General features: G+C 51.3%; 2 protein-coding genes across 2 annotated transcripts in view; both read right to left on the bottom strand.

Annotated features, from left to right (window-relative positions):
• LOC138099168 (M1-specific T cell receptor alpha chain-like) overlaps positions 1–27,699 on the bottom strand; it is a 149,602-nt gene that overhangs the window by 88,597 nt on the left and 33,306 nt on the right. The gene's annotated exons all lie outside the window — the stretch shown is intronic.
• On the bottom strand, positions 340–15,447 carry LOC138099167 (Ig heavy chain Mem5-like). Its single transcript, XM_068996256.1, has 7 exons — positions 15,372–15,447; positions 14,856–15,161; positions 6,752–6,835; positions 2,210–2,485; positions 1,487–1,579; positions 1,029–1,145; positions 340–945 (listed from the first exon to the last, which is right to left on the bottom strand). The coding sequence occupies exons 1-6, from the start codon at positions 15,427–15,429 to the stop codon at positions 1,030–1,032; spliced, it is 933 nt and encodes a 310-aa protein (XP_068852357.1). The 5' UTR covers positions 15,430–15,447; the 3' UTR covers positions 340–945; position 1,029.

Below are 27,699 nucleotides of genomic sequence, written 5' to 3' on the forward strand. Positions count from 1 at the left end.
ATGATTTCCTGGTGGCCCCTTCCTCCTTCCTACCCCTGAGTGCAAAACAACTGCAGGGTTTCTTCTCTGCTCAGATGAGCACTTTCCTCCCTCAGGCCTTCAGTGAGGTCTCTCCTCACTGAAGCTCTTGAATGGGCCAGAGAGACACATCCATGCACAAAGTCTGGAAAAGACAAATTCAGCCAACAGGAAATCTACATTATCAAAGCTGTGTTTCCAATCCCACTGGGAATTAGGACAGTTGGATTCCAGCAATCTCCAGGCCAGCTTTGGAAGGAAAAGCACAGAAAACCCACAGCATTTTGGCCTCATAAAACTTTATTTTCATCACTACTACGGGAACCTAAAATGCACATGAGATACATTTGGCAGAAGACATACAGGATTAATACAGAAATGAACATTATCTGGTTGAATTGAATCACTTCAGATCCTACACAGCTCTTCTCATCTGCAATATATACTTAACTGTTATTAAAGCTATCTGAAATGCAATGCTAGAAATGGCAACTGCTGGGGGTGAATTCCCTCAGCAGTAATACTCCAGGTCTCCAGGCAGTAACACAACATGCCTGGGAAAAGTGCTTCTAAAAGGCCATTTATCTAGGGTGAGCCCCGGAGTTTTCAGAGCTGGTGAAGCAGGCAGGACACTTGTATGCAGATGCCAGAAGAGTGGGGAGATCGACTTAGCAGGAGCATGAGGATAAATCCACTCTTCTCCATTCTCAGGGAAGAGGAAACAGCAGAAGCCCTTAAAGCTCTTCAGTGTAAATCACCTGGCCAGGCAGGAGTGAACAGTATCCAGTGTCTGCAGGGGAAGGTGCTGCCTTGTGTCCTGGGTGGTCACTGTCAGCAGCTCTGCCACTGCTTGTTCAACCCCTCGTGCTGCTGGTTGACGTTCTTTCCTGCTCTTCCTCAGGTTCCTCTTGCCTTCATTCCCCATGTCTGGAAGAGCAGAGGGGGATTTGAACTCCATTTAATGAAATTGGGCCTATGAACCACAGTTGGACAGCTGGGTGCTCCCTCACCTCAGAAAAGAAACAGCTTGATACTCAGGAGGGTATTGAAGGCGATGCTCTTTGCCAGCAGGACTCTCAGGCCCAACACAGCCATGGACAGCATGTTCACTCTCTGCCCTTCAGGATCTGCTCAGAGACCAGAAAAGAGGGGAGAGATCATGCTCTACATTTGGATGGTGTGCTCGTGGCAGAAAGTGGAAAAAATCCCAGGTGGTGGTTTTGGGGAAAGGAAGAGCAGGAAAGGAACAGACGATGGAGAACATGGCAACAGCAGGGGAGCCCAGGGTCTGTCTCTGTTGCTTTTGGCTTCCTGGGGCTTGTGTGTGTGTGCAGGAGCAACCTTGGAACAGCAGCTTGTGTCTGGTGAATATGTTGTGTTCTGACTCCTCTGCCCTGGAGAAAATACATTTCCATGCCTTTATCCCCCAAACAGCAACGTAACTTCACAACCTGTTTGGGTAACTCACCTCGTGCTGAGGGCTCTGTGCTGTTACAAACCCTGTAACTGGCCCCTGGTTCTTCAGCCTCTGGTACTTCAGGAGGCTCTTCAGCCTCCTCTTCTGTAACATGATAAAGAAAAGGCATTTTTAACCATATCCATGTTTTATAAAGGATTAAAATAATGTTCATGTGACATTTCCCACTGGAGTTTGAGGAAAGTACAGACTGGGGCTGAGATGATCAGCATTAATTCCAACATTAATTTGAGGGGACAGTTTCTCCATGCACTTGCAGGAAACAAAAGGATTCCTGCATTGCTTTGGTTTTCCTATTTGAATGGCCTTCAGGAGTACAAAAACAATTTCAAAATTATATAAAAAGGGATTTATTAAAAGCCCCTGAACACCCCTCCTTTATATCTCTTTGTAGGTTTTAGAAAGGCTGTTTCAGCTTGTGCTGCATGAGGTTTGCTGCTACAGGGTAAAACATTCAGTCATAAGGAAATCCACATGTTAAACATAGATTGTGTCTTCTCTGTTCTCCCCAAGAAAAGTTATTTCCATGTAACTAAACAGTTGAAACCTTTCTTTTAGATGCTCTGAAACATCATTCATCTCTCCCTGCTGAAGAACCCAATGTCTTTCTCATTTCTGCTGGCTGCCCTGGCCAATGCTGACAAGCAGGAGAACACCAAGCCCCACAGGCCACTGTCTCCAGAAATAAGTGACAGCTGTGCCACCAAACCATACCTGGCAGTGTTGTTATGTTTCTGTTGTTGAATTTGGCTGTGCAGGTCAGCTCTGTGTCTTTTGTCACATTGACCACTTTAATTGCATTGTACAGCCCCTCTGGTGTCAAAATGGACGTGCTCTGTTCATATACGACCTCCTTAGAGGGCATCTCCAAGCTGATGTCCTTTGTAAGGAAATTCCTTGCCAAACAAGCTGCTTTCCCAGTGCTGCCACCTTCTTCCAGTTTCTTTGAATTCATCACAATGACTTGAGGGACAGAACTGTTTGGAATATCTGTAAAAAAAGCATGGTTTGGACAAGATTGATTTTACTGCAGGCTTGCCTGAGTGCTGAGTTACTGAATATTGACATATATTCCAGCTATGACTGATTTGTAGCATTCTCATTTACTGTCTTTTTGCTGTCTGTATTTCTTGCTGCTGCTTTTGAAAGACCAGATTGAAGACAGAAAGGGGTATGAGGGGCATATTTTACAGGAGATTTAATCCCACAGGATCTCAGCTTCATTTTGCCGAAGCTCATGCCTGTAAGTGAACTCATGATTTTATAAGAGACCTACAAACAAGAAGGGAACGTTTATGAATGCCACTCCAAGAGTCCACTTATTCTGCTTCCTCAATAATTTAATTCCAAAAAATAACAATTCTAGTAGGATTGCCTTGCATATTCTTGAGACATGAGGGAATAACTGTGCTTTCCTTTACTCTCCCTCCCCTCCCCTATCCTCTTCCTACTGTGGCTAAAGGGTCTAAGCACAGCAAGAGTTGCAGGGAGAGCAGAAGTCAGTTTGTTGCTTCAGTGTTGTGCAAAGTTCCTCCTGTGAGGGATGTTACTTGCAGAAATGAAGTCCTGCTGCTGGAGCACGGGACAAGGTGGAGCTTTGCAGTGACAACAGCTCAGGTGCAAGAAGGAGTTTTGTCTCTAAGATGGGAGAGTAGGAGAGAAGCAATCAGAAACCTGTGAATTGCAACTCTCCCCACAGAATCAGAGAATCATAGAATGGTTTGGGTTGGAAGGGTCCCTGAAGATCATCTCAGTCCAAGCCCTGCCATGGGCAGTGATGCCACTCACTACATCACTGCTCCAGGGCTTTCTGACAAGGTCAAGAACTTTCCATTGTGGGGGCGGTTTTCCCCACTAGAAACTGCACAAGGTGTGAGACATTCCAACCAGGCTGCATGTTCATGGACAAATTTTGCAATATTCCCCAGGTTAGTGCCATAACCTTCAGCGGTGCTCCTTTAGCACTAAGATACCAACAAATATCAAGACAGCAAAAGAGGAGCTTTGAAAGAATTTAAAAGGTGCTGACAAGTTTTCACTGGATTTGAGATCACTGCTCTCACCTGTCAGTTTCTCTGAAGGTTTTAGATGTATTTTTTTCAGTTTGGTAAGAATTGTACTTTTGAATTCCCCAGGAAATACATGACAAAGGGTTAACAACCACAAAGGACTGAATTTCAACGGTAAAGCAGAAGCCTTCTCTGGGAATTTGCCATAAGACGTACAAGTAATGAAATAAGATTGCTTAAAGTTGCAGCAGCTGTCTTACAAGGAAACGGTGTCAAAAGAATTTAGCAGCCAACAAATCATTGTGCTACCATGGTTTCTTTTATAAACAAATGATCTTTGCCTCTAGGTCAAGTCATACATAGAAAATCAAGGGTTATCTCAAAAACCAATGTCAGAGATTAACAAATTGAATTAGAGTAAAACCATGGAACTGAAAGGAATCCTCCAGCATCCTTCCTTGCCAGAAAGGGCTCAGCTTATGAAAGGCTGTCTGACACATCCACAAAGATTTACATGTCTGCTTTGGCAGGAGTTTTCTGAGGGGTCTCTTGGTAAAGGGAAGGCCATTATGCTTTTCATTTTGCTTGATGTCTGCCTTGCAGGCAGGTCAAGAGATCCCTCAGCTCTATCATTTTGTTCATCACAGGGTACTGATCGAAGTTTGATCAAGGGGCTCTGATTTTCCACCCTTTCCCCATCAGCCCTATGCCACCTCTGAGGAACTGAGGTCAAAGCCAAACCGTGCTCTGCCAGAACCTCCTGGGTCAGCTCTCCTGATCCAACAGGCAGAACTACACACTTGTGCACACCTACAGCAACCAGACACCCAACAGAAATCAAATATCCATTAACTTGGTTTGACCCAAACTTGAGTTGAACCCAGACTCTGAACAATTTAGTAAGATTTAATTAGTCCAGAAATGTTGCATAAGATTTTATTTTACGCTTTTGTACGTTACCCTTCTCTGCCATCACTGTTGTATTTTTAACTCTGACACAAGAGACAGTCTTAGGAACATACATGCCAGCCTCTGCAGACACTTTATTTCCCTTTAGAGTGTCCAAGCATGACTTTAAAACCCAACAACTACTATGAAAATCTTATTAAGAAGCCTGACTAATGGAAAGATATATGTCCCAAAGAAATACAGAATGATAGCAGACAGAACTTCTCTTTGTGGAGCTCAAGTTCTTTGGCAAAACTGAGAAGTGGGATCAGAATTTTTCTACATATAAATTGTTTAGTTGCATGCAAAAGGTTACTCATAGAAAGTCTAGTAAGTGACTGAAAAACATGAATGAGTGTCTGCATGAATTTTTTAAAAGGATAAAAATTTTTAAAAAGTGAGAAATGAAAGAGTAACAACTCAGAAAATGGTAATGTATAAAGGATACCTACTTGGCTCCACGGTCAGTTGAGTTCCTTTCCCAAATACAAGACCAGCAGTAACACACAGTTAAAATACGTAAATCAAAAAGGGCTCATTTTGCTGTTCTTCCTATACACTTTTCCTTCCCAGGTGTTGTGCCGTGGTTTGCCAGAGCCTGTCAGCCCTGTGCATTCTGTGTTCTCTGACAAGACCTTGAAAGGCTTTTCATGTGGTCTCCTCTCCAGGCTTTCCAAACAGCCAGAATACAAACAAGCTGCTTCTCTGCAAGAACTCCCTGGGCAAGATCTCCAGCAAGAAATAATGTACACAGTGCAATTGTAGTTCTCAGAGCAGATTTGTTTTGTCTGACCCCAGAGGCCTCACCTGAGTCCCACGAGTTTACGTTACCTGACAATACCATGTCAGGTAACAAAGCCATGAATTCCTACCACTGCTTGGTTGTGGAAGGGATTTGTGGTTTATGTTCTGGCATTTTATTTGGACAAAACATTGTACTTCTCCTTCACTTTATAAAGTCACAGGAACAGCCCTATATTCCAGAAAGTAATGGGCCTTAGCATTCTTAATGAATGTTTTATCTGGAATAATCCAGTCCGAGCCAAAGCAAAAACCTTCACCATCCTTAACTGACCCCTCAGGACAATATGCCTGGAGTATCCCACAGTGACACTAATGGCTGTTATTTTATGTCATTTTGATTTGGGGGAATTTGCAAAAGATTTGGATAATAAAGTATTTGCGCTCTAAAGATCTTAAAATGCATATTAGTATCTCCCAAAGGAATTCAAAACCAGAAGGAGGAGGTTACTCACATCCTGGAATGTGGATGCTAAAAAGCTAGGAGCAGAGGAAATTTTCAGCTAGCTTGCATGAGAAAGAAAAACTTCACAGAACTGTACAGCAGCTGGAAGATTCCTCTGCTCTTAGCATTTTAGCATCCACACTGGAAATTATGGCTTCAACTTACTAAGTATTTCAGCAGACTTGGAAGGGACTTTGATACTTAAGGCCCAATATCTTTTACTGTCAAACAGAATCCCAGAGTCTCTGTGCAGCACTGAAAATATCCTGTCTTTAGCTAGAAGAAGAAAATCATTGAACAGCATGGAAGAAAGAGATCTTTCTTCAGAATGAGAACTTTATTTGGGGTGACATCCACCTTTTTTTGTACATCATGGAATTCCAAATAAAGATAGGAATAGCTAAGGCTTCCTATAATCCCTGCTCCCCACATTGGTCTTTGCAGAGCCCACACAACTTGGGAGCCAAGGGTCTTTCATTCCAGGAGCTCTTGGATATCAGGCAAGAGGTTTAAATTCTTGTGAGAATTTAAGCCCAAGGCTATTTAATCTCCTTCCTCCTCTGTCCCCATGGCAGTGGAATCACTTACCTGGGGACACTGTTGAATGTAGTGCCGGTGTCAAAAGTTCTCCAACCAGAGGCAGGTACAGATCTGTCTCAAAACTCCTCACCCCTGGGAGCCCTTCACTGAGCTCTGCATTCCTGCCCCAAATGAATCAGTGGAAGTCCACTGGACAACTGGACACTTCACAGTAAATTTGGGCCAGCGGGCTGCCCAACTGGGAATAAGTTATCACATGCCAAGTAGGGCCCTGCTGGTGTTTGGGGATCATGGAATAAAGGTGCTGTGCAGAGTCAGCCCAGTGGTTCCTGGGAAACCTTCCCCAGCAGATGCAAGCCGAGCATTTGGTTTGAAAGCCTGGCTGCAGAGCGAGTGCACTCAAGGGATTATTGCAGCTGAAAATTCTTACAGTGAACCCAAACCTTTACATTCCTTTGTCTGCCCCCACCTTAATTTTAAATGAAGTTTTAGAAATAAAGAAATGGCACTTACTTGGTTCAACTGTGAGACTCGTCCCTGGTCCAAACACAAGCTTATCTGTCCTCACACTGCTAAGACTTATTCCAATAACTCCTTCTTTCCCCAGGTGTTCAAAAGTGTTGTAAAACAGGAGATGAAAAGCCAGATATTAGTCCTAATTATCCATGGGTGCATGTCCATGAGGGGATCCAGAGGTACATTTACTTCCAAAACTGGAAAGGGAAAATAGTTAATTGAATAGTTCCATGATTTCAAATCACTTGAGTGAGTACAGAAGTTCCAAGTTCTCCCTTTCTTCCATCGTTTAGAACTCCCCAGAGCTCCTTTATCTTTCCAGCATAAACAGAAATATGAAAAAGAATGTTCTATTTGTCTCTTTAAGCATTACAGCCACCCATCGTCTTTCTTTCCCAAAATATCTCAGCTTTTTTCCCTCTTTGGGTTTTTGTACAGGTCCCTATGCTGTTTACATCATTGTGGTACTCCAGCCCCTGTACACTGTGATCTATTTCATAGCAAAAACGGTCTCTGCTCCACTACACAGAATTTTGGGCTATACAGGCAGTCACATGACTCCTTCAGTGGTTTAAGACCCAACGTACCACATGAAGAAACACCATATGGCTTTCAAGGAAGGATCTAAAATAATATCCGAAAGGTTGAGTTGTAAATGAGAACTTGGGGATGACATGACAGCTCTGCAAAGTCGGAGGGACTTAAGCTGGATAGAAAGCAGGAAAATAATCAGTACTTTTGGTGCTATTTCAAAGCATTTCTGAAAATTCTTCTGCCTTGCTGGAAGCTGTCCTCTTTTTCTCCTTTGTTTCAATGCTCAGAAGCTGGAGGAATGTGCCCTCTGGGCTCTTGGAATTGGCATCTGGGGGTCCTTTAGTACCTTAGAAAGTCTTTATGCTGTTTTAGGTAAGAGGAGAAGGTGGGCAAAATGTTTGTTCTTTGTTATGTAGAGGTGCTGTACCCTTGGGAGTAAGGATCAAAGAGTAAAGGAGGTGCTGCACATTGACCAAATCCTTCATGATATTCAAGTTCTGTATCAGAACCCCTTGATGGCCAGAGACAGACTCAGCTTCCGAGACTCTGCAGCTTCAAGAGCCCAGCCCTGCCTTTTGTAACAAAGGAAGGGCTCGCTGAGTCTGTGCCCATCAGGAAATGTTGGTACAAAACGGGCGAGGAATGGTATGAACCGGACAGGCTTCATAATGATGGAAAACCAAAGGGCTGAAAGGGGTGCACTTTGAGAGTGTGCACATACACCAGGAATATCTATGGGGAAAAAGAAAACAGTCTCACCTTCTGGGAAATCACCGTGGCTGGGGGTCTCTTTACAGCGCCTGTGCAGAAACACATGGAGTATGGGGAGCAAACACGAGACTTTAGAGCTCCAGCAGTAGGTGCAGGGCTATGGCCTCATGGACAGCAGAGAGAAGTGGTGGGACAGCTCACGTGAGCCAGGAAGGGAAATGAGAGGTGCAGTGCAGGTCAGGGGACATGGCCTGGGCTCCTCTCCAAGACAGGACCCTGGCTTGGGTTGGGTTGGGTTGGAAGGGTCCATAAAGATCATCTACTTCCAATCCCTCTGGCATGGGCAGGGACACCTTCCACTATCTCAGGTTGCTCCAAGGACAGTCCAGCTTGGCCTTGGACACTTCCAGGGAGTGGGGATGCTCTGGGCAACCTGTGCCAGGGCATCACCAGCCTCACAGCCAAGAATTCCTTCCCAATATCCCATCTCACCCTGCCCTCTGCCAGTGGGAAGCCATTCTGCCATGTCCTGTCACTCCAGGCCCTTTTCCACAGGCCCCCTCCAGCTCTCTTGGAGCCCCTTAGGTGCTGGAAGGGGCTCTAAGGTCTCCCCAGAGCCTTCTCCTCTCCAGGCTGAACACCCCCAGCTCTCTCAGCCTTTGAGCTCTAACTCTGTGGGCTGGATGCAGAGCTGTGGGATCATGGAGAGGTGGTGGGAGAGCTTCCAGGAGTGTTGTAGTGACTGAAGCCAGCCTCCAGGAAACGCAGGCTGGGAAGGCAAGGAGTGGGCATTGCCCTTGCTCTGAGAGAACAGCTGGAATTTGTGCTTTGGGATGTGCAATGAGCCAGCTGACAGCGGATGATGGGTCAGGATTAGAGGCCACAGCAGCAGGGGGACACTGTGGTGGGCGGCTACTGCACATCACCGGATGGGGAAGAAATAGGTGAGGCCTTCTTGGGACAAATGGGACATTGCTGGGCTCCGGTCCTCATGGGGTGCTTGAAGAGTGTCAAGTGTCTGTTGGCAGGACAGCACAGCTGAGCACACACAGTCAGGGAGTTTCTGGAGTGTACTGGTGCAAGCTTGCTGACACAGGTGCCTGGGGAGCTGGACTTCCACTGGCCAGTGAGGAAGAATTGGTGGTGCATGTGAGGTGCTCGGGGCAGCCTTGGCTGCAGTGACCATGCACCCTTTGAGCTCAGGATCCAGGGAGAAGAGAGCAATGCAAAAAGCAGGCCTGGAGCCCTGGGCTTCAGGAGAGCAGAATCTGGGCTCTTCAGGGATCTTCTGGGAGGAATCCCAAGGGTTATGGTCCTGGACACAGGACGGGTCTAGAGAACTGCTCATTTTCAGAGATTAGCTCCTTGAACCTCTTGAATGGTTCCTCTTGACAAAGCAGTAAGTCAAGCATTGTGTCAGAAGGCCAAAAGGATGAACAAAGGGCTCCTGAATAAACTCAGAACTGGCAAATACAAAGCAACCACAGGTTACAGTCCCTGTTCTGATGTCTATAGCTGAGAGATTCCTTGTGGGAAGTGCCATTTCTGGTCTCCAGGTCTTGTTCTTCATCTGCATCTGCTTCTGGCCATTGTTGGATCTGAAGTTAAAAGGATCTTTGTTTTTATCAAAATCCTCCTCTGTGCTCTGAGACAAAGAGAAGAACATAATGCTGAGCTTGAATGTGTTGTCCACAAAAATTAGTTTTGTTTTCTGGTGTGTAACAAGCCAATAATTACACACTTGAAGAAGACCTCATTTTTTTATTTCAGAGTTGCACAAGCCTGAGTGCTCGGTGGAATTCCACAACTCAGGCACATCAACTATGAAAATCTTTGAGTATTTATACATTTTAGCAAACAAAGGAATTAGTGTTCATGGCCACAAGAACACACTTCTATTATTAATTAATAGTCTATATTCTATTGGTTAATGATTCTCTCGTTTCTCATGCTAATTAGTCTCCATGCTCAGTCCTTCTCTTCTTTTGGGTCAGGGGGTTTCTTGGGTCAGTGGTCCGTGCATTGGTGGCCATGATCTGCCCCTGCCAGAATTACCTTTTACTGACTTGGAGCTGATTTCAACACAATTGCTGAGTTGGCTTTGTTGGTTTCTTCCTTATCTTGGGAGTTCTGCCAGATGTCCTTGTGGCCCAGAATTCTGGATTGTTTGTGTCTGCTACCAGTGGTACATCTTTCTCCCCAAGCTTTGTTAGCCTCCCATTAGGACTGAGATCACTGAAACGTTGTCATGGCTTAGGAATGGCACTCCCCAAGTCAGTGTCCCCACTGAGACCCTCCAAAAAACCACTGCTGCTCTCTTTCACTTCCCCACTGCTCTGTTTCCCCCTCCACTTCCTTCTGCAGTGGGATGGAGTTAAGAACTGGAGGCACAAAAGGTGAAGAGGATGGGTTGAGAAGAGAACAATTTAGTGGAAACAGCAGTGAGATAAGAAAACAAACAGTAACAGCAAAAATATTAATAACGAAAGGTTTATGAAAAAGAAACTACTCAGAAAACTCACAACAACAAAAAAATACAGGATGGCTTCCCCTGCTACATTTTCGGGACTGGAAGGAACACCTGTGAAGAGAGGAAGAGTCCCTTCCCCACCCCCAGAAATGAAGAGAGGTAATATAGAATGACATCCGTATCTTAGCCATGCCGCCTCCTTGCTTCTGCAAAAATTAACCCTGTTCTTGCAGGAACCAGGACAGATGTCAAGCCCTAAACCTTAACAAGGCAATTCCAGGAACAAGTCATTTGTCTTTCTAACACTTGGACATAATTTAGGGCTTGTTGGCTGCTCTCTGTTTCACAGAATAAATCTCTCTTCTTGTTGATTAGTCTTGAAAGTACACAAAGATCAAACATCATACTTAAGAAAAGTTTACATCTTCCACATTTTGCAACAAATGGAAACATCTAAATACAGAAGGTTCCTGCCCACTTGTTCAACTGGAGCTGGTGATCAAATGTCTAAAGTGACTTATTTGCAAGAGCCGAGATCTGAGGTTGAATGTTGAAGAAATCGGTCCTGGGAAAATAGGTTTTTCTGCTGTTTGAGTAATTCTGGGAATCAAATCTGTGTATGTGCACACAGCTGACTGGGGAGAAATAGGCGAGGTAGGGGCACCATGTTTCCCCCTTCAAGAGAAGGGAGGGCAGTTTGTGTGTGGTGGTTCAGTTGTTTTCAATTGCTGTGGAACGTACTTCACACTGTGCTGGATGGTTCTATAAAAACATTTGGGGTTTTTTTCAGTGCCAGGTGATGTCTCCTCTTTCATGTCTTTGAAGAGCTGCCTTTTGTTTTCCTGTCCCTCTACATTGTTCTACTTCTGCTCCAGAGGAAGGCTCTACACAAAAAATAACAGCTGGTCATGGATTCCTTGGAGACACTACAAGTGATCATAGAAATAGATATTGAAGGTGAAACAGCAAGTCACTGTCCATCCACTATGGACAGGACAGCTAAAAGCAGTGATTTGAAGTGAGCTGGAATATCTGCTTGGGGAAATCCCTGGGCTGCTGACACCGACAAGGAAAGAGGGAGGTGACAGAAGAAATCAAGTGGTATTATCTTTGTGCTTGTCCCTTTTGGCAGTGCTGTGTTGAATGGCTCTGAGATTAATCCACTACAGCAATTCTTCCATAGAGCTAAAGGTGGGAACGAGGGCAAAGTCTGCAGACAATTGCCTGACCCTCTGGCATCCGTAGCTCCTGTATAGGATGCCTTGGGCACTATGCTCAGGAACACAAGCCCAAGGATGCACTTACAGAGGTCTCCTTATGTCTTCCATGATATCCTACACTTCTAAATAAAGAAAGGAATGCTCAGTGCTCAAAAGAAGAACACCTGTGTTTATTCACATGGAGCCAAAGCTGGGACTACAGCAAAGGAGTTTTTCATCATGTCCCGGTGTTGGGGTTTTAGTTTAGTCCTAGTTTTTTTTCTGTTAAAGGAATTTTTTCCCATAGCATGTTGCTAGGAGATAAATGGCCATACTTGAGAGGAGATAGCCATACTTAAGAAAGGACAAAAGGGCCCGTCCAGGCTTTTGTTTTCACCTGGCGGGCAGTGCAGTTCGCTCTCAGCGTCTGGAGAGAGAAGCCGCGGAGAGAAGAGCTGCTGGTTCCCGTTTTCGGCGTCTTTCCTTTCTGCTGGGAACAACACCGGGGATCCCAGGGCTGCTTTCCCTGCCCTCCTGGAGGCTGGGCTGTGGCCGCCCGCCCCGCTGCTGCTTCGAGCCTTCGCTACGCTGTAGCCGTGCTTGCCCTGCCTGCCTGGAGCCCCGGGGGGTTCCCCTTTTGGATACATCTCGTCTGCCACCCGGGATTTGTGTTTGTGCCTGCCGCTCCAGCCTACCAGTCCAGCCTGCTGTTTCCGAGACTCCGGGACCAGCTGCCCACCGGTTTGTGAAGCTCCTTTGTTCCACCCTTCCCCGGGATCCCAGGGCGCCAGAGCAGCCGTGTGTTCCCCGAGCTCGCTCCGGAGCGCCCCCTGCAGCCGCGGGGGAACCATCGCACCTGCCCTGCTCACCGGGAGCCGCCAGCGATCCCTGTCGGCTGCAAGCGGAACTGCACCCGAGGGGAAATAGCCTGACAGCCGAGAAGGCTGGGACTGGGTGTGTGTTTGCTGTTACTGCCATAGTTGTTGTTGTTTTGTTTGACTAGTTATATATATATATATATATATATATATAGTAAAGAACTGTTATTCCTATTTTCCCACATCTTTGCCTAAAGACCCTTGATTTCAAAATTATAATAACTCAGAGGGAAAGGGGTTACATCTGCCACTCCAAGGGAGGCTTCTGCCTTCCTTAGCAGACACCTGTCTTTCAAACCCAGACACCCGGGAAAGTCCATCTTGGCAGTGCAGTTCCTGGTGCAGTGCCACTCTCCTCTGATATAATGAATTGACTCCCTAAACATCATGAAGTATCCAAATGCAGTTGAGTTCCACTTTTCCGTGTTAAAACTTCAGCTCTTTCAGTGCCCATTGTGTTTCTTTGTCACGGTTTAACCACAGATGGTAACTAAGCACCACACAGCTGCTTGCTCCTTTCTCCCTTCTTGGATGGGGTAGAGAATTGGAAGGGTAAAAGTGAGAGAATTCATAGGTTTAATAAATAACTCGAGAGTTTAAGAAATAAAGCTAACACTGCATGTGTGAGCAGAGCAAAACAAAGCAAGGAATTCATTCACTACTTCCAGTTGTTAGGCAAGCGTCCAGCCTACTCCAGAAAAGCAGAGCTCCATCACACATAGTGGCTACATGGAAATAAAACGCTCAGTGTCCACCCCCTTCCTTCTTCTTCCCCATCTTTACATGCTGAGCATGATGTCCTATGGCCTGGAATAACCTCTTTGGTCAGCTGGGGTCAGCTGAACCAGCTGTGTTCCCTCCCACATTTTGTGCACCCTGAGCTACCCACTGGTGGGTGGAATGAGGAGCAGAAGAGGCCTTGACTCCATGTAAGCACTGCTCAGCAATAACTCAAACATCCCTGAATTACCAACACTCTTTCCAGTGCAGATTCAAAACACAGTCCCATTCTAGCTACTATGAAGAAAATTAACTCTACTCAAACTAAAACAATCACATTCTTTGAAATATAAATCCACCCTCTTTCCCTGGCTCTTTCTGCCTGTGGGAGATATTGAGAAGCAAGGAAGGAGTTAACATGTTAATGGTTTGGGGTTTGCTTGTGGGAGACTGCTGTTGTTATTGCTGTAGCACCTCTGCATCTGTTTCTGCAAAAGACAGCCCAGACTAGTCTTGAGAAGTCTGGGAAGAGCCTTGCCTTGCAGCAACCACAAAAGACCTGGGTGAATTAAAACCCTTTCTTCCCATTCTGCCCTGGCCTTGCCTGCATTTCAAGCACTGTGCCCTTTTCAAGTTCTCTCATGCTGCAGAAATAGGTGGCTGTGTCTGCAGCTGCTGGCGAGAGCAGTCGCAGCCACAGCTGGTTCCTGGAGGGGTCAGCTGAGCTGGTGACTTGGGTCTGGAAGGATGAAGCAGTGTGCTGGAGTCCTGTGAAAGGATACTGCATCGCTATGTGCTGCAGCTCTTTGCCAGGAGTCTGCCGGATCCAGTCCCATGCATAGCTGCTGTCGGTGATGGCTACACCAGAGATGTGACAGGAGAGCAAGACAGATTCCGAGATCTTCCCTACTGTGGGGCCTGAGGCCTCTGTCTTCACCCGAGAAAGGCCACCTGCAGCCCCAGGAGACAAGGATAAACAAACAGCAACAGTTTAAGCAATCAGTCTGTTCCCCCATGTCCCTGTGTTTCTGCTTGTGATGTTCAGGATCCAGCAGTTACAAACCCATCTGCTCAAAAACCCTTGCTCCCTTTAGAATCTCAGATCTGGGAGAGACACACACAGCCTTCCCCATTCTCCCAATGAGCTCCCAAATGACCCTCTGGAATTCCCCATTTCCTCTGCTCACCCCTCAGGCAGCAAAACCCATGGGCTGGACTGAGTGGACATGAGCTGTGCCCAAAAGCATAGCAGGGCTATTCACACACCACACCACTTGGACTGGGTACCCGTAATACTGGAAACCAAGGGAAACAGGAAAATTGCTTCAGAGCTGGGGAGTGAGAAGCAAGTTGGCATGACACGTGGGAAGAAGAAAAGCATAAAGGTTAGAGCTCATTTGGGGACAGCAAAAGATAGGAAGTCCCTGTTCGAATCAAACATTTGAAAACTTTGTGCTGTGTCTACCCGAGTCTTTGGGAGCAACTCTGAACATCTGGGCAACACAGGCCCCTTCCAGCTCCGAGGCAGAGAGCTGGGATGCTGACGGGTGGTTTGAGTTCAACCTCAGCTGGATTTTGTGTCTCTGTGCGAACAGCACAGAAGTAGCGGGCACAGTCCCCAGCATGGAGGAGGTGCAGGCTGAGAGATGCCACAGAGTGGGAATTGTTCCTGAAGGCTGTGGCTCGACCTTTCACTGCTGGCCCAAACTCAATCTGAGATGAGTAATGGCTTATCCAGGACACCCATTCGAATCTGCCTCTGGGTGCCTGACGGTACCAGCGAACATAATGATTCTCGAAAGTGAAGCCGGACCCGCGGCAGGAGAGGGTCACGGAGTCCCCGGCCGCTCGCAGCCCTCCGCCGGTCTCCTGCAGCCTCAGCTGTGCCCAGAGCCCTGCGGAGGGAGAGCGCAGGAATCGGGCAGGGCGCGACCACGGACCGAGGACGTTGTCCCGGTGTGCCGGTGCCCCCGGCCCCGGCACAGTGACAAAACCTGCCCTCCTTCTCCCCCCCGCATCTGCATTTGCCCATGTCCCTGCGTCTCCCTGTCCCTGTCGCTCCTTCCCCCGCCCCGGGCTCGCTGCCCTCCCCGCCCGCCTCTCACCTGCCGGCCACAAGGCCAAGGCCAAGGCCAGCAGCCACGGCCCCAGCCCGGCCGACATCGTGCCCGGCCCCGGCTCCGCGGCAGCCGCACAGGAGCCGAGCGGAGCCGCGCTCGGGCCGCTCCCGCCCGGCCCCGCCTCGCCGGGGCAGCGCCGGCGCCTCTGCCCGCCCCCGGCACACCCGCCCCGGGCCCCGAGCAGGACAAGGGGCGGTGCAAGAAGGGACGAGACACAGCAGCGTGCGAGGCTTTGTTTTCTCTTTGGGAGCAAACAGCGTTATATACGAGGCTCTTTAACCTCTTCCTCAACAGTGCTCAGAGGCCTTTTTTGTTTCTCCCACAGTCTCGCCAGCGAGTGCCTGGTGGTGGGCAATAAGCTGGGATGGGACGTAGCAGCACCACTATTGCCAACCAAGCGAAGGAGCATTCCGCACTGTAAGAAATGGTTCTCAGAAATAAAGCTCAGGGAAAGGAGGAAAGGGGACATTTGGAATGACAGCCTTTGTCTTCCCAAGGAATCATTCTGTGTGAGAAAGACCATCTTTCCTAGAAATGGCTGAACACCTGCCTATTAATGGAGAAGTAGGGCATGAATTCTTCATTTTGCTTGTCTTGTAGACTCAGCTTTTTTGTTTTTCATCTGTTGAAGTGGAACATCTCTCCAAGTTAAAAAGACTGTCAGAGGTGGCCCTGTTTACTTGCCCTGGGGATACAGAAGCTGGTTGGGGTTGTCATAAATATACAAAAAACACGAGGAAACATGGCCAGGCTCTTCTCAGTGCTGCCCATCGACAGGACCGTGATCAATGAGTACAAACAAAAAAATCACGGGAGGTTCTCACTGAACATCGGGAAACACTTTTTCACAGCATGAGGGTGACCAACCAGTGGCAAAGGTTGTCCAGGCACCTTCTGAAGTCTCCGTGTTTGGAGCTATTCACAAACTATTTGCTCATGACACTGGGGGAGTGGAGCCTGTGGAGAACCCAGGCTGGAGAGGGTTGATTTTGAAGAACAGCAGTTGTTGTGAAGGAACCATGGTGGAACCATTTGACTGCAGACTGAGGTAGGGAGCAGAAACAGTAGAGATGAAGGCCAGTGATCAAGTGTTAAGAAATGACCCCACACCTGATTCCTCCTTTTCCCTTTGATTTTTGGGGAGAACAGGTAGAGAATTCAGGAATGCAGCACTGAGGATGAGGCTGGGAAGAAACAGGAACAAAGTGGGGGCAAGGTATTTTAGAGTTGCTCACAATTCTACTCTTAATCAGATTTGCAATAAATCAGAATCCCTGCAGTGTGCAGTGACGGCCAGGAATGTCTGTGGTGCACAGTGATGGCACCTGACTTCTTGGGAGCGGACCTGAGACCCATGGGCTCCCGGCCCCCGGCAACTCTCACCTTCCCGACATCTAACGCAACCTCTGCCAGACCCCGGGAGGTTTGTGTTAAAGCTCATCTACATTTCCTGTCCCCGTGCGACGGCACAAAAGTACCGGGCAGAGTCCTGAGGTTGCAGTGGCCGCAATGACAGATAAGCTTCGGACCGGGAATTGTCCCGGGAAATCTTGGCCCGACCCTTCACTGCTGCCCCGTAGTTCACTCTACTGCCCGTGGGCTGGCTGATAGAGGATATCCACTGCGGGCTGCCTCCGGGTGCCTGACGGTACCAGTAAATATGATAATCCCTAAAGGTGAAGCCGGACCCGCGGCAGGAGAGGGTCACGGAATCCCCGGCCGCTCGCAGCCCTCCACCGGTCTCCTGCAGCCTCAGCTGTGCCCAGAGCCCTGCGGAGGGAGAGCGCAGGAATCGGGCAGGGCGCGACCACGGACCGAGGACGTTGTCCCGGGGTCCCGATGTCCCGGGGTCCCGGTGCTCACAGGCACCGTGCGCAGCGCACCCAGAGCCCGAGGATGTTCCTCTGCCGTCCCGGTGCTCCTGGCCCAGACACAGCCACATTCGCCACCCCGCTTCTCGGGGGAAAACACCCGTGCCCGGGGTGATGCCCTGCGAGTCCTCCCGGGGCTGAGCCGCACCTGCTTCAGATATTGCGGCCGAACTCGCGGGCAGAGCCTGCCCCTGTCCCTGCGCCTTCCCTAGACCCTGCCCCTATCCCTGTCCCTGTCGCTCCTTCCCCCGCCCCGGGCTCGCTGCCCTCCCCGCCCGCCTCTCACCTGCCGGCCACAAGGCCAAGGCCAAGGCCAGCAGCCACGGCCCCAGCCCGGCCGACATCGTGCCCGGCCCCGGCTCCGCGGCAGCCGCACAGGAGCCGAGCGGAGCCGCGCTCGGGCCGCTCCCGCCCGGCCCCGCCTCGCCGGGGCAGCGCCGGCGCCTCTGCCCGCCCCCGGCACACCCGCCCCGGGCCCCGGGGCCGCGGCCCCGCCGGGCAGCGCCAGCGCCGGCCACGGGCGCGCCGCGTCCGCAAAGCAGCGCTGCGCACTTGGAGAGCGCGTTCGCCCGACGGGACCCGAGGGCTTCGTGGGCAACGCGCCCACGAGTTCGCCCTTCTGGAAGCACAGAGGGTCACTGGGGTGCTGGGCTGCCCGAGACAAAATGCTGCCAGCGGCTCAGGGACGGGATGGCTCCTCTCTCCTCGGCACTGCTGAGGCCGCACTTGAGTACTGGGGGCACATGTGGACTCCCCCTTCAAGAGGGAGTTGGATCTGCTGGAGAGAGGCCACTGAAGATGGTAATGGGACTGGAGGAGCTCTTGCATGAGGAAAGGCTGAGAGAGCTGGGACTGTTTTCCCTGGAGAAGAGAAAGGCGGGGCTTGAGGAGGGGGAGATGTTCCCTCAACAATGGATAGAAATACAGGGAGGTTTGGAACTACACTATGGTTTGGGTTGGAAGTGAAATTTAAAGGTCGTCTAATCCAGCCCTCATGCTATTAGCAGAGATACTTGCAAGTTGATCCGACTGTTCAAGCCCTGCCTAATCTGTTTTTAGGTTTGGAACAGATACAATTTCTCAAGACCATCTTTTCTATAATCCTAAATTTAAACAATTTCTTCCTTGTATCTTTTTTGCATCTATTTTCTTTTTGTGTCAAACTGTTACCCTTCGTCCCATTGCTACAGGCTGTGTTAGAAAGTCTGTCCTTGTCTTTCTTTGAAGCCCTCCTTGTAGAAGTGAGGCATCTTCAAAATTCACCCATTCTGTGATCCCTGGAACGACTCTCAGGCACATTCACGTCTCTGCAGCAGATATGGGCCAAGGAGAAAAGTGACTCATCAATGTGTAGAAACGTAGAGAGGTTTGGAATCACAGAATAATTCAAATCGGAAGTGGAATTGAATGGTCATTTAGTGCAAACCTCCTGCAATGATCAGGGACATTTTTCACTTTAACAGATTGCTGAAGCCACACTGAATCTGACCTTAAATGTTTTCAGGTTTGGAGCAGATACAATTTCTTGGTGCAATCTTATTTCATCACTGTAATTAAAAAAAAATTCTTCCTAGTATGGTGTCTGAATCTATCCTCTTTTTGTGTAAAACTGCTACTCCTCATCCCATCACTCCAGCCTGTATTAAGAAGCTTTTCCCCATCTTTTTTTAAGCCCTCTTTGCTTCAAAGAAACATTTTTCACTTTCACTCTTTCTGTGATCCTGTGAAAGAGACACTCACAGGCTCATTCCCATCCCTGCAGGAGATATTTGCCCCAGGCAGAGGAGAAAACTTCCTTTGCAATGTCTGTCAGTTCCTTGCCACAGGAGGACGCTCCGAGCAGAATTACCAAGAGAAGTTACTTTTTTATCATTTAGCTGAACACATGGCCTGGGAGAGATGGGGAAGAACAAGCATTCTCGCTTGACCGCTCCATTGGCTGCTTCCTGGAGCTTGAGAAGTCTATTGCTGGCCATGGCTTGTAGGCTGCAATCCTGGCCAGAGTGGATGGGAGGAACTTCAACTGGGAAATGATGAGCAGCAGCTCTCCCTTTGTCCCTTACAGAAACCAAAGGCCAGTGCTGGAGGAGTGCAAGAGGCTCCTGTGACAAATTTCCGCCCCAGCAATTTCTTGTCTGTTCTACATGAACCCAGTTCTCCCAGGCTCTCCTCTGTCAGTGTCTCCATTCCTTGTGTTCATGGCCCTTCATTGCGTTTGTTCCCCTCTGCCCATGTCCTTCCCAGGCTGGGGAGCCCAGCGAGGGCCACAGTAGTCCACAGCCTCAGCAGGTCTGAGCTGAAGAGGATTCATCTCCAGTGAGCAAGGGGTCAGGTCAGCATGCCAGGAGATGGCACGGACAAACGAGGCTGGGGAAAATGTGGGCCCACTGCTGAATGGGATGGGGACCAGGTGACACAGGATATGGGAAAGGGCTGAGGTCCTGAATGCTTTATTCACCTCAGGCTTCAGCAGCCAGATCAGCCTTCAGGAATTCCATTTCCAGCGGTCCAAGGGGAGAGGCTGGAGCGTGGAGTATCTGCCCTTGAAAAGTCCTTGTAACTGAGCTGTTTTCTAGTCCATAACAAAGGACTTTGTCCAGACGGCTTCCGGGGAAGTCAGTGCTGAGAGCACAACTGAATGAAGAATGCACAACATCCACTCTCTCCTCACCCACCAAGACCCTGTGTCTCACAGTAGAAGGCTGTAAATGCAGCTAAGCATGACTCCCACTTCCCAAAGCCGTGCTGAGTGTCCCTGAGGAAGGAGGGCCAGGAGCTGCTGCAGAGGCCAGAGCACAGATAACCCTGCTGCCCACGGTGAAGCCCATGGTGATGCAGCTGATGTCAACTGATGGTGGAGCAGATATTGGCCCTGCAGCCCAGAGAGTTCCCCACCCAGAAGCAGCTGGGTATGTCCTGGAAAGGTCTGTGACTCCATGCAGAGCTCACGTTGGAGCAGGCTCCTGACAGGAACTGAGGTCTCACAGAATAAGTAGCCCATGTCATAGCAGGTTTTCTGGGAGAACCTGCAGGGACCCACACTGAAGCACTCTGTTCCTGAAGGACTGCACTGGGAGCTATAGACCCACGCTGGAGGAGTCTGTAAAGAACTGAACTCAATGTGAAGAGCCAAAGGCGAAAAATTCCTGGAGAAATGTCTCCTGTGGGCTGGACTTCACACTCTGGAGCAAGGGAAGGGCATGAGAAGGAAGAAGTGGCAGACAAAATGTGTTATGAACTGACTGTTCCGTTCTCCATCCCAGAGCAATGTCATCCCTGCTGATGTGCCTTTCCTAAACAGCCTGGCTCCATCCACCACAGCACTCTGGAAGCTACAGCAACACATCTCCATCATCCCATGGCTCTGCAGCCAAGGCACAGAGGGAGAATGAGGCTGTGCTGGACAGGAGCCCAGGCAACGTGCACTAAAGCTGCCCTTGCCCAAACAGCCTCTGCAGTTCCCAGAACAGATCCTCCTGCACCATAAATGCTACCAGCCCTTCTACCACCCTCCCTGCACTGCCTTTTAGTGCCACCAAGGCACAGGGATGTTTCCTGCACCTGCCATTGCCTGACAGGATCCCCGGGGAGCAGCTGCTAGAAAGAAATGATGAGAGATCTGTCTTCCCCATCTGTTGGTTTTTGGTCCACTCTGCTGCAGAGCTGCTCCAGGGTGGTTGTTCTCCCACAGTAATACATTGCTGCATCCCCTTGCTTTGCTGCCAGGATCTTCAGTGTGGTCCTGGATCTGTCCACTTTTCCCTTAAAGCGATCTTGGAAACCTTCTCCATAGATATCACCCTCCATGTAAATCCATTCCAGAGTGCCCCTTGGGCCCTGACGGTACCAGTACATGAAGTACTTCCAAGAACCTCCCATGCTGCACTGGATGGTGACTGCCTTTCCCTCTTGCACGGTCAGTTCCGTGGCGTGCTGGAAAAAGGCGGCTGCACCAGCAGGCGAGACTGCTGCAGAGAGCAAGAACAAGGCACAGTCAGTCCAAGAGTCAGCAAAGGTCAGGGCAATGCTGGTGGGGCTTTGGAATGGCACTGGACCAGTGGGAGGACAAAATCGTCCTCTTTGAAGCCAGCTGACACAGATGGGCAGAGCTGGTAGCAGCTATCAAGGCTCACAAGGAAGGAGACACCACATTTCCCTCCCTCCTTTTCCCTGTGCGACAGGAAGCTTTTTCTGATTTCCCCCAAAGAAGCAGGAAGGATTTGCAGCATGGGGGGACAAATCCCTTTGTGTTTGCCAATGGAGAATGGTGAGGAAGCCACTCTCCTGTGCCTGGAAGTGCTCCAGCTGAGCACAGGAAAGACAAAGGCCTGTGACGGGCAATGGGCTTGGGCCCTGTGCTGCCGTCCTCAAGCTGCTCTTTGCCAGAGGGGCCGCAGGGCCCCAGGAGCAGAGTGCCCAGTGCCAGGGCAAAGCGCTGGGCCCCAAGATGTGAGTGCAGCAGGGAGGTGCCCTGCGTGTCCCCAGGCTGCAGAGGAGGCAGCTTGGCTGCAGGTGCCGAGCTCACAGGCAGAGGAGGAGCAGGGCTGCTCTCGCCGTGCTCCACAGGCAGGGCTGGGAGCTCGAGCCGGGGAACAGGTCCGGCTGCAGGCGCTCAGCACAGCTCCCCAGAGCCCTGCGGAGCTCAGGGCCACGCTCAGCTGCTGGGGGCATCAGCCCTTCCCTTCACTCACCTACAATGGGCAGTAAGGCCACGCACAGGGCACTCCACATGGCCAGGCCCGCTCTGTCTCGCCTCTCTGCACCTTCTCTCTGCCTGCAGAACAGCTCTGCCCACACCTGCCCTGCCTGCGCCTCTGTCACTGCACTCAGGCCCAGTCCCTCCTAGTCCCTCCCTCTGGCTATGACAACACTGAGGGAGAGAGGTGGGGCAGGAGGAGCAGAACTTGAAGCTGTTCATGCCCTCCTGGGTGTATCTCACCCTGCATGGTGCGAGAACAGAGTTTCTTTGGCAGGAAATGCTGTGGTGGGCAAAGGTGACGTGTTTCTCTGGGACCAGCCCTGGCCTTTCTCTCAGGAAGTCTTGCAGGCTGCTGCTGGGACTTTGCAGCTCACCAGGGAGCCTGTCAGCTTGTCCTTCCCCTGGCCCCCTGGCCCCTGGCCCCCTGGCCCCCTGGCCCCCTGGCCCTTGCTGCTGCTGGGCTGCTGCTCACACACGGGATGCCCCAGGATCCCAGCTCGGCTTGGCCAGGGCACCCCTAAGCCAAAGTGCTCCTCACCCTGCTCCCTGCACTCTGGCCCAGCACCCTACTCCCTCCCCAGTGATGACGCTTCTCCAGCTGCCTCTTCCTTTCAAAGCCCTCCCGGGCCCCTGTCCAGGCAGGAGAGGCAGCGCAGGACTCTGCAGGGACCAGGCTGCTCAGCAGAGCCAGGACACTCCCTTCCCTGGGTCCTCCTCCTCAGCAGGAACCCAGGGCTCTTCCTAGGACCACAGGAAGGGACAGCTCTGAGCCCTGACAGTGTCATTGTCCTGACTGCCACCACCCTTCTGGGGAGCATTGCCCACTCCACATAGTCCCATCAGAGACTATTTGAATTCATGGCCTCCTCTCTCTTTTCCTGGGTATTTAGATACAGTCCCTTGTGGAAGAGATCGCCAGGACAGGGGTGGGAAAGAGGAGTTGGAGAGGGTAGAGGAGCCCACTGAGAGTGGAGGCTTGAGGCTGGGGAAAGAAGCAGTGCTATGCAGGCCCAGGGGGAACCAGGTTGTCCTGGGACACATGGGGCTGCTCCAGCATGTCAGTGGTTACCCTGAGATTAGCTCAGTTGTTTAGAGCATGGCGTTAATAGTGCCAAGGTCACTGGGCTGGTCCCTGTACATGGGTCATGCACTTAAGAGTTGGACTCAGTGATCCTTGTGGGTCCCTTCCAACTCACAATATTTTGTGGTTCTTTGACATGCCAGGTTCCCTAGAGACCCAAGCCCATGGAAGATTGGTCTGGTTTGCAGTAAAAGAGACTGAGGGGCTGCCTCATCCTTCTTCAGCTTGGTGAGGAGGGGAAGTAGAGAGAGAGGTCCTCCCTGGTACACAGTGATGGGACACGTGGGAATTGTTCAGAGCTGCACCAGAGGAGGTTAAGGGTGGATTATAGGAAGTGTTTCTTTACTGAGTGGTCAAACACTGGAACAGGCATCCGGGAGAGGTGGTCAATGCCCCAATCCAGACAGTGTGTAAAAGGCATTTGAACAGCACCCATACAGTACAACAACAAGCTTTACATTTGGTTGAGGCCTGGAATAGTCAGGCAGTTGGGCTAGGTGGTTGTTGTAGCTTCCTTCCAATTGAAACAGCCTTTCATCTCCCCTCCCCCCAATCTCTTCCTCTCCTCTGCAAGCCCCAAGGACCAATGAGACCCCGTTTCCCTGAGCCCAGGCACAGCCCACGCAGGCTCTCCCCTTGCACGGGCTGTGACCCACGTGAACATGCAGGAGGGGAGGCAGCTGATGTTTTTCACGCACATCCCCAGTGTCTCTCGCTGTGGTTCCTCCAGGGTGCAGTAACAGAGTGCACTGTCCCCCAGCTCCAGCCCGCTGATGGTCAGTGTCCCGGAGCTCCTGCCAGCCTGGCAGCAAAACCTCCTGAGGGCAGAAGGGGCTGTGTGGCTGTAGGAGCCTCCACGGCCCTGGCACTGCAGCAGCTACTGCAGGGGTCCACCAGGACGCTGCCGATACCAGGCCACAAAAATACAGGAGGCTTTGGAGCTGTAAGTGCAACGGAGGGTCCCAGTGTTCCCTGCTGACCACCACACTGCAGAGCTTGTTGCTTGGATCTCATCACCCTGAAATGCAGCTGAAAGAAAAGCAGGCCCATTGCATCACTGCTTTGCTCTCAGTGGTGCAAGGAGATGGCCCCCAAAAGGGTCAAAGAAAGCCAGCAAAGGTGTTGTCAAAGCCCAGGTGCTTTGAGTGCCCTGGGGAAGAAGGAGACCAAAGGAAGGCAGAGACGGGCCACAGCCAGGCAGAGTGAGCAGGCTGCTTTGTGCTTTGAACAACCTCTACAGGATAAACCACTGTACTTGGGGTTTTGGATATGTTACATGCCACTGTGGTGAAAGGAGCTCTTGATGAAAAGCCAGGATCACTTGTGGTGCACAGAGATGGCCCCTGATTTCTTGGGAACAGCCCTGAACCACTTCGGAATTCACCATCTCCAAATTTTGTGGGTGATGTGCCAGACCCCGGAAGGTTTGTGTTAAAGCTCAGCTGGGTTTCCTGTCCCCGTGTGAACAGCACAGAAGTACCGGGCAGAGTCGCGGGGGTGCAGGGCCAGCAGAGAGAGATAAGCCTCGGACCGGGAATTGTCCCGGGAAATCTTGGCCCGACTCTGCACTGACTGGTCAAAATAAAAATATGTCGGATCGTAACTAATAAAGGAAACCCACTGCAGGCTGCCTCCGGGTGCCTGACGGTACCAAAAAATTCCATAATTCCTAAAGGTGAAGCCGGATCCACGGCAGGAGAGGGTCACGGAGTCCCCGGCCGCTCGCAGCCCTCCGCCGGTCTCCTGCAGCCTCAGCTGTGCCCAGAGCCCTGGAGGGAGAGCGCAGGAATCGGGCAGGGCGCGACCACGGACCGAGGACGTTGTCCCGGGGTCCCGGTGCCCCCGGCCCAGCACAGCCACAGCCGCCACCCGCTCCCTCCCGATAAAGCCCCGCGCCAGGAGCAATGCCCCGTGAGCCCTCCCAGGGCTGAGCTGGGCCTGCTCCCACACTGCGGCTGAACCCGGGGTAGAGCCTGTCCCTATCCCTGTCCCTGTCCCTGTCCCTGTCCCTGTCCCTGTCCCTGTCCCTATCCCTGTCCCTGTCCCTGTCCCTGTCCCTGTCCCTGCCTGTCTCTCTCCAGCTCCCTCCTTCCCCCGCCCCGGGCTCGCTGCCCTCCCCGCCCGCCTCTCACCTGCCGGCCACAAGGCCAAGGCCAAGGCCAGCAGCCACGGCCCCAGCCCGGCCGACATCGTGCCCGGCCCCGGCTCCGCGGCAGCCGCACAGGAGCCGAGCGGAGCCGCGCTCGGGCCGCTCCCGCCCGGCCCCGCCTCGCCGGGGCAGCGCCGGCGCCTCTGCCCGCCCCCGGCACACCCGCCCCGGGCCCCGAGCAGGACAAGGGGCGGTGCAAGAACGGACGAGACACAGCAGCGTGCGAGGCTTTGTTTTCTCTTTGGGAGCAAACAGCGTTATATACGAGGCTCTTTAACCTCTTCCTCAACAGTGCTCAGAGGCCTTTTTTGTTTCTCCCACAGTCTCGCCAGCGAGTGCCTGGTGGTGGGCAATAAGCTGGGATGGGACGTAGCAGCACCACTATTGCCAACCAAGCGAAGGAGCATTCCGCACTGTAAGAAATGGTTCTCAGAAATAAAGCTCAGGGAAAGGAGGAAAGGGGACATTTGGAATGACAGCCTTTGTCTTCCCAAGGAATCATTCTGTGTGAGAAAGACCATCTTTCCTAGAAATGGCTAAACACCTGCCTATTGATGGAGAAGTAGGGCATGAATTCTTCATTTTGCTTGTCTTGTAGACTCAGCTTTTTTGTTTTTCATCTGTTGAAGTGGAACATCTCTCCAAGTTAAAAAGACTGTCAGAGGTGGCCCTGTTTACTTGCCCTGGGGATACAGAAGCTGGTTGGGGTTGTCATAAATACACAAGAAACACGAGGAAACATGGCCAGGCTCTTCTCAGTGCTGCCCATCGACAGGACCGTGATCAATGAGCACAAACAAAAAAATCACGGGAGGTTCTCACTGAACATCGGGAAACACTTTTTCACAGCATGAGGGTGACCAACCAGTGGCAAAGGTTGTCCAGGCACCTTCTGAAGTCTCCGTGTTTGGAGCTATTCACAAACTATTTGCTCATGACACTGGGGAAGTGGAGCCTGTGGAGAACCCAGGCTGGAGAGGGTTGATTTTGAAGAACAGCAGTTGTTGTGAAGGAACCATGGTGGAACCATTTGACTGCAGACTGAGGTAGGGAGCAGAAACAGTAGAGATGAAGACCAGTGACCAAGTGTTAAGAAATTACCCCACACCTGATTCCCCCTTTTCCCTTTGATTTTTGGGGAGAACAGGTAGAGAATTCAGGAATGCAGCACTGAGGATGAGGCTGGGAAGAAACAGGAACAAAGTGGGGGCAAGGTATTTTAGAGTTGCTCACAATTCTACTCTTAATCAGATTTGCAATAAATCAGAATCCCTGCAGTGTGCAGTGACGGCCAGGAATGTCTGTGGTGCACAGTGATGGCACCTGACTTCTTGAGAGCAGACCTGAGACCCATGGGCTCCCGGCCCCCGGCAACTCTCACCTTCCCGACATCTAACGCAACCTCTGCCAGACCCCGGGAGGTTTGTGTTAAAGCTCATCTACATTTCCTGTCCCCGTGCGACGGCACAAAAGTACCGGGCAGAGTCCTGAGGTTGCAGTGGCCGCAATGACAGATAAGCTTCGGACCGGGAATTGTCCCGGGAAATCTTGGCCCGACCCTTCACTGCTGCCCCGTAGTTCTCTATACTGCCCGTGGGCCGGCTGATAAAGGATATCCACTGCGGGCTGCCTCCGGGTGCCTGACGGTACCAGTAAATATGATAATCCCTAAAGGTGAAGCCAGATCCACGGCAGGAGAGGGTCACGGAGTCCCCGGCCGCTCGCAGCCCTCCACCGGTCTCCTGCAGCCTCAGCTGTGCCCAGAGCCCTGCGGAGGGAGAGCGCAGGAATCGGGCAGGGCGCGACCACGGACCGAGGACGTTGTCCCGGGGTCCCGGTGTCCCGGGGTCCCGGTGCTCACAGGCACCGTGCGCAGCGCACCCAGAGCCCGAGGATGTTCCTCTGCCGTCCCGGTGCTCCTGGCCCAGACACAGCCACATTCGCCACCCCGCTTCTCGGGGGAAAACACCCGTGCCCGGGGTGATGCCCTGCGAGTGCTCCCGGGGCTGAGCCGCACCTGCTTCAGATATTGCGGCCGAACTCGCGGGCAGAGCCTGCCCCTGTCCCTGCGCCTTCCCTAGACCCTGCCCCTATCCCTGTCCCTTTGCCTCCTTCCCCCGCCCCGGGCTCGCTGCCCTCCCCGCCCGCCTCTCACCTGCCGGCCACAAGGCCAAGGCCAAGGCCAGCAGCCACGGCCCCAGCCCGGCCGACATCGTGCCCGGCCCCGGCTCCGCGGCAGCCGCACAGGAGCCGAGCGGAGCCGCGCTCGGGCCGCTCCCGCCCGGCCCCGCCTCGCCGGGGCAGCGCCGGCGCCTCTGCCCGCCCCCGGCACACCCGCCCCGGGCCCCGAGCAGGACAAGGGGCGGTGCAAGAAGGGACGAGACACAGCAGCGTGCGAGGCTTTGTTTTCTCTTTGGGAGCAAACAGCGTTATATACGAGGCTCTTTAACCTCTTCCTCAACAGTGCTCAGAGGCCTTTTTTGTTTCTCCCACAGTCTCGCCAGCGAGTGCCT

Source organism: Aphelocoma coerulescens, chromosome 27, assembly GCF_041296385.1.
Source record: "Aphelocoma coerulescens isolate FSJ_1873_10779 chromosome 27, UR_Acoe_1.0, whole genome shotgun sequence".
Classification (NCBI taxonomy): domain Eukaryota; kingdom Metazoa; phylum Chordata; class Aves; order Passeriformes; family Corvidae; genus Aphelocoma; species Aphelocoma coerulescens.

Bases quoted from the DNA above. Each gene is read 5' to 3' on its own strand.
- LOC138099167 (XM_068996256.1), bottom strand. From the start codon at position 15,429: ATGTCGGCCGGGCTGGGGCCGTGGCTGCTGGCCTTGGCCTTGGCCTTG. The intron at 1,580-2,209 runs GTATGGTTTGGT...ATCATGTTACAG, and splicing joins AAACATAACAACACTGCCAG to AAGAGGAGGCTGAAGAGCCT. The intron at 1,146-1,486 runs GTGAGTTACCCA...GTCTCTGAGCAG, and splicing joins CACAGAGCCCTCAGCACGAG to ATCCTGAAGGGCAGAGAGTG.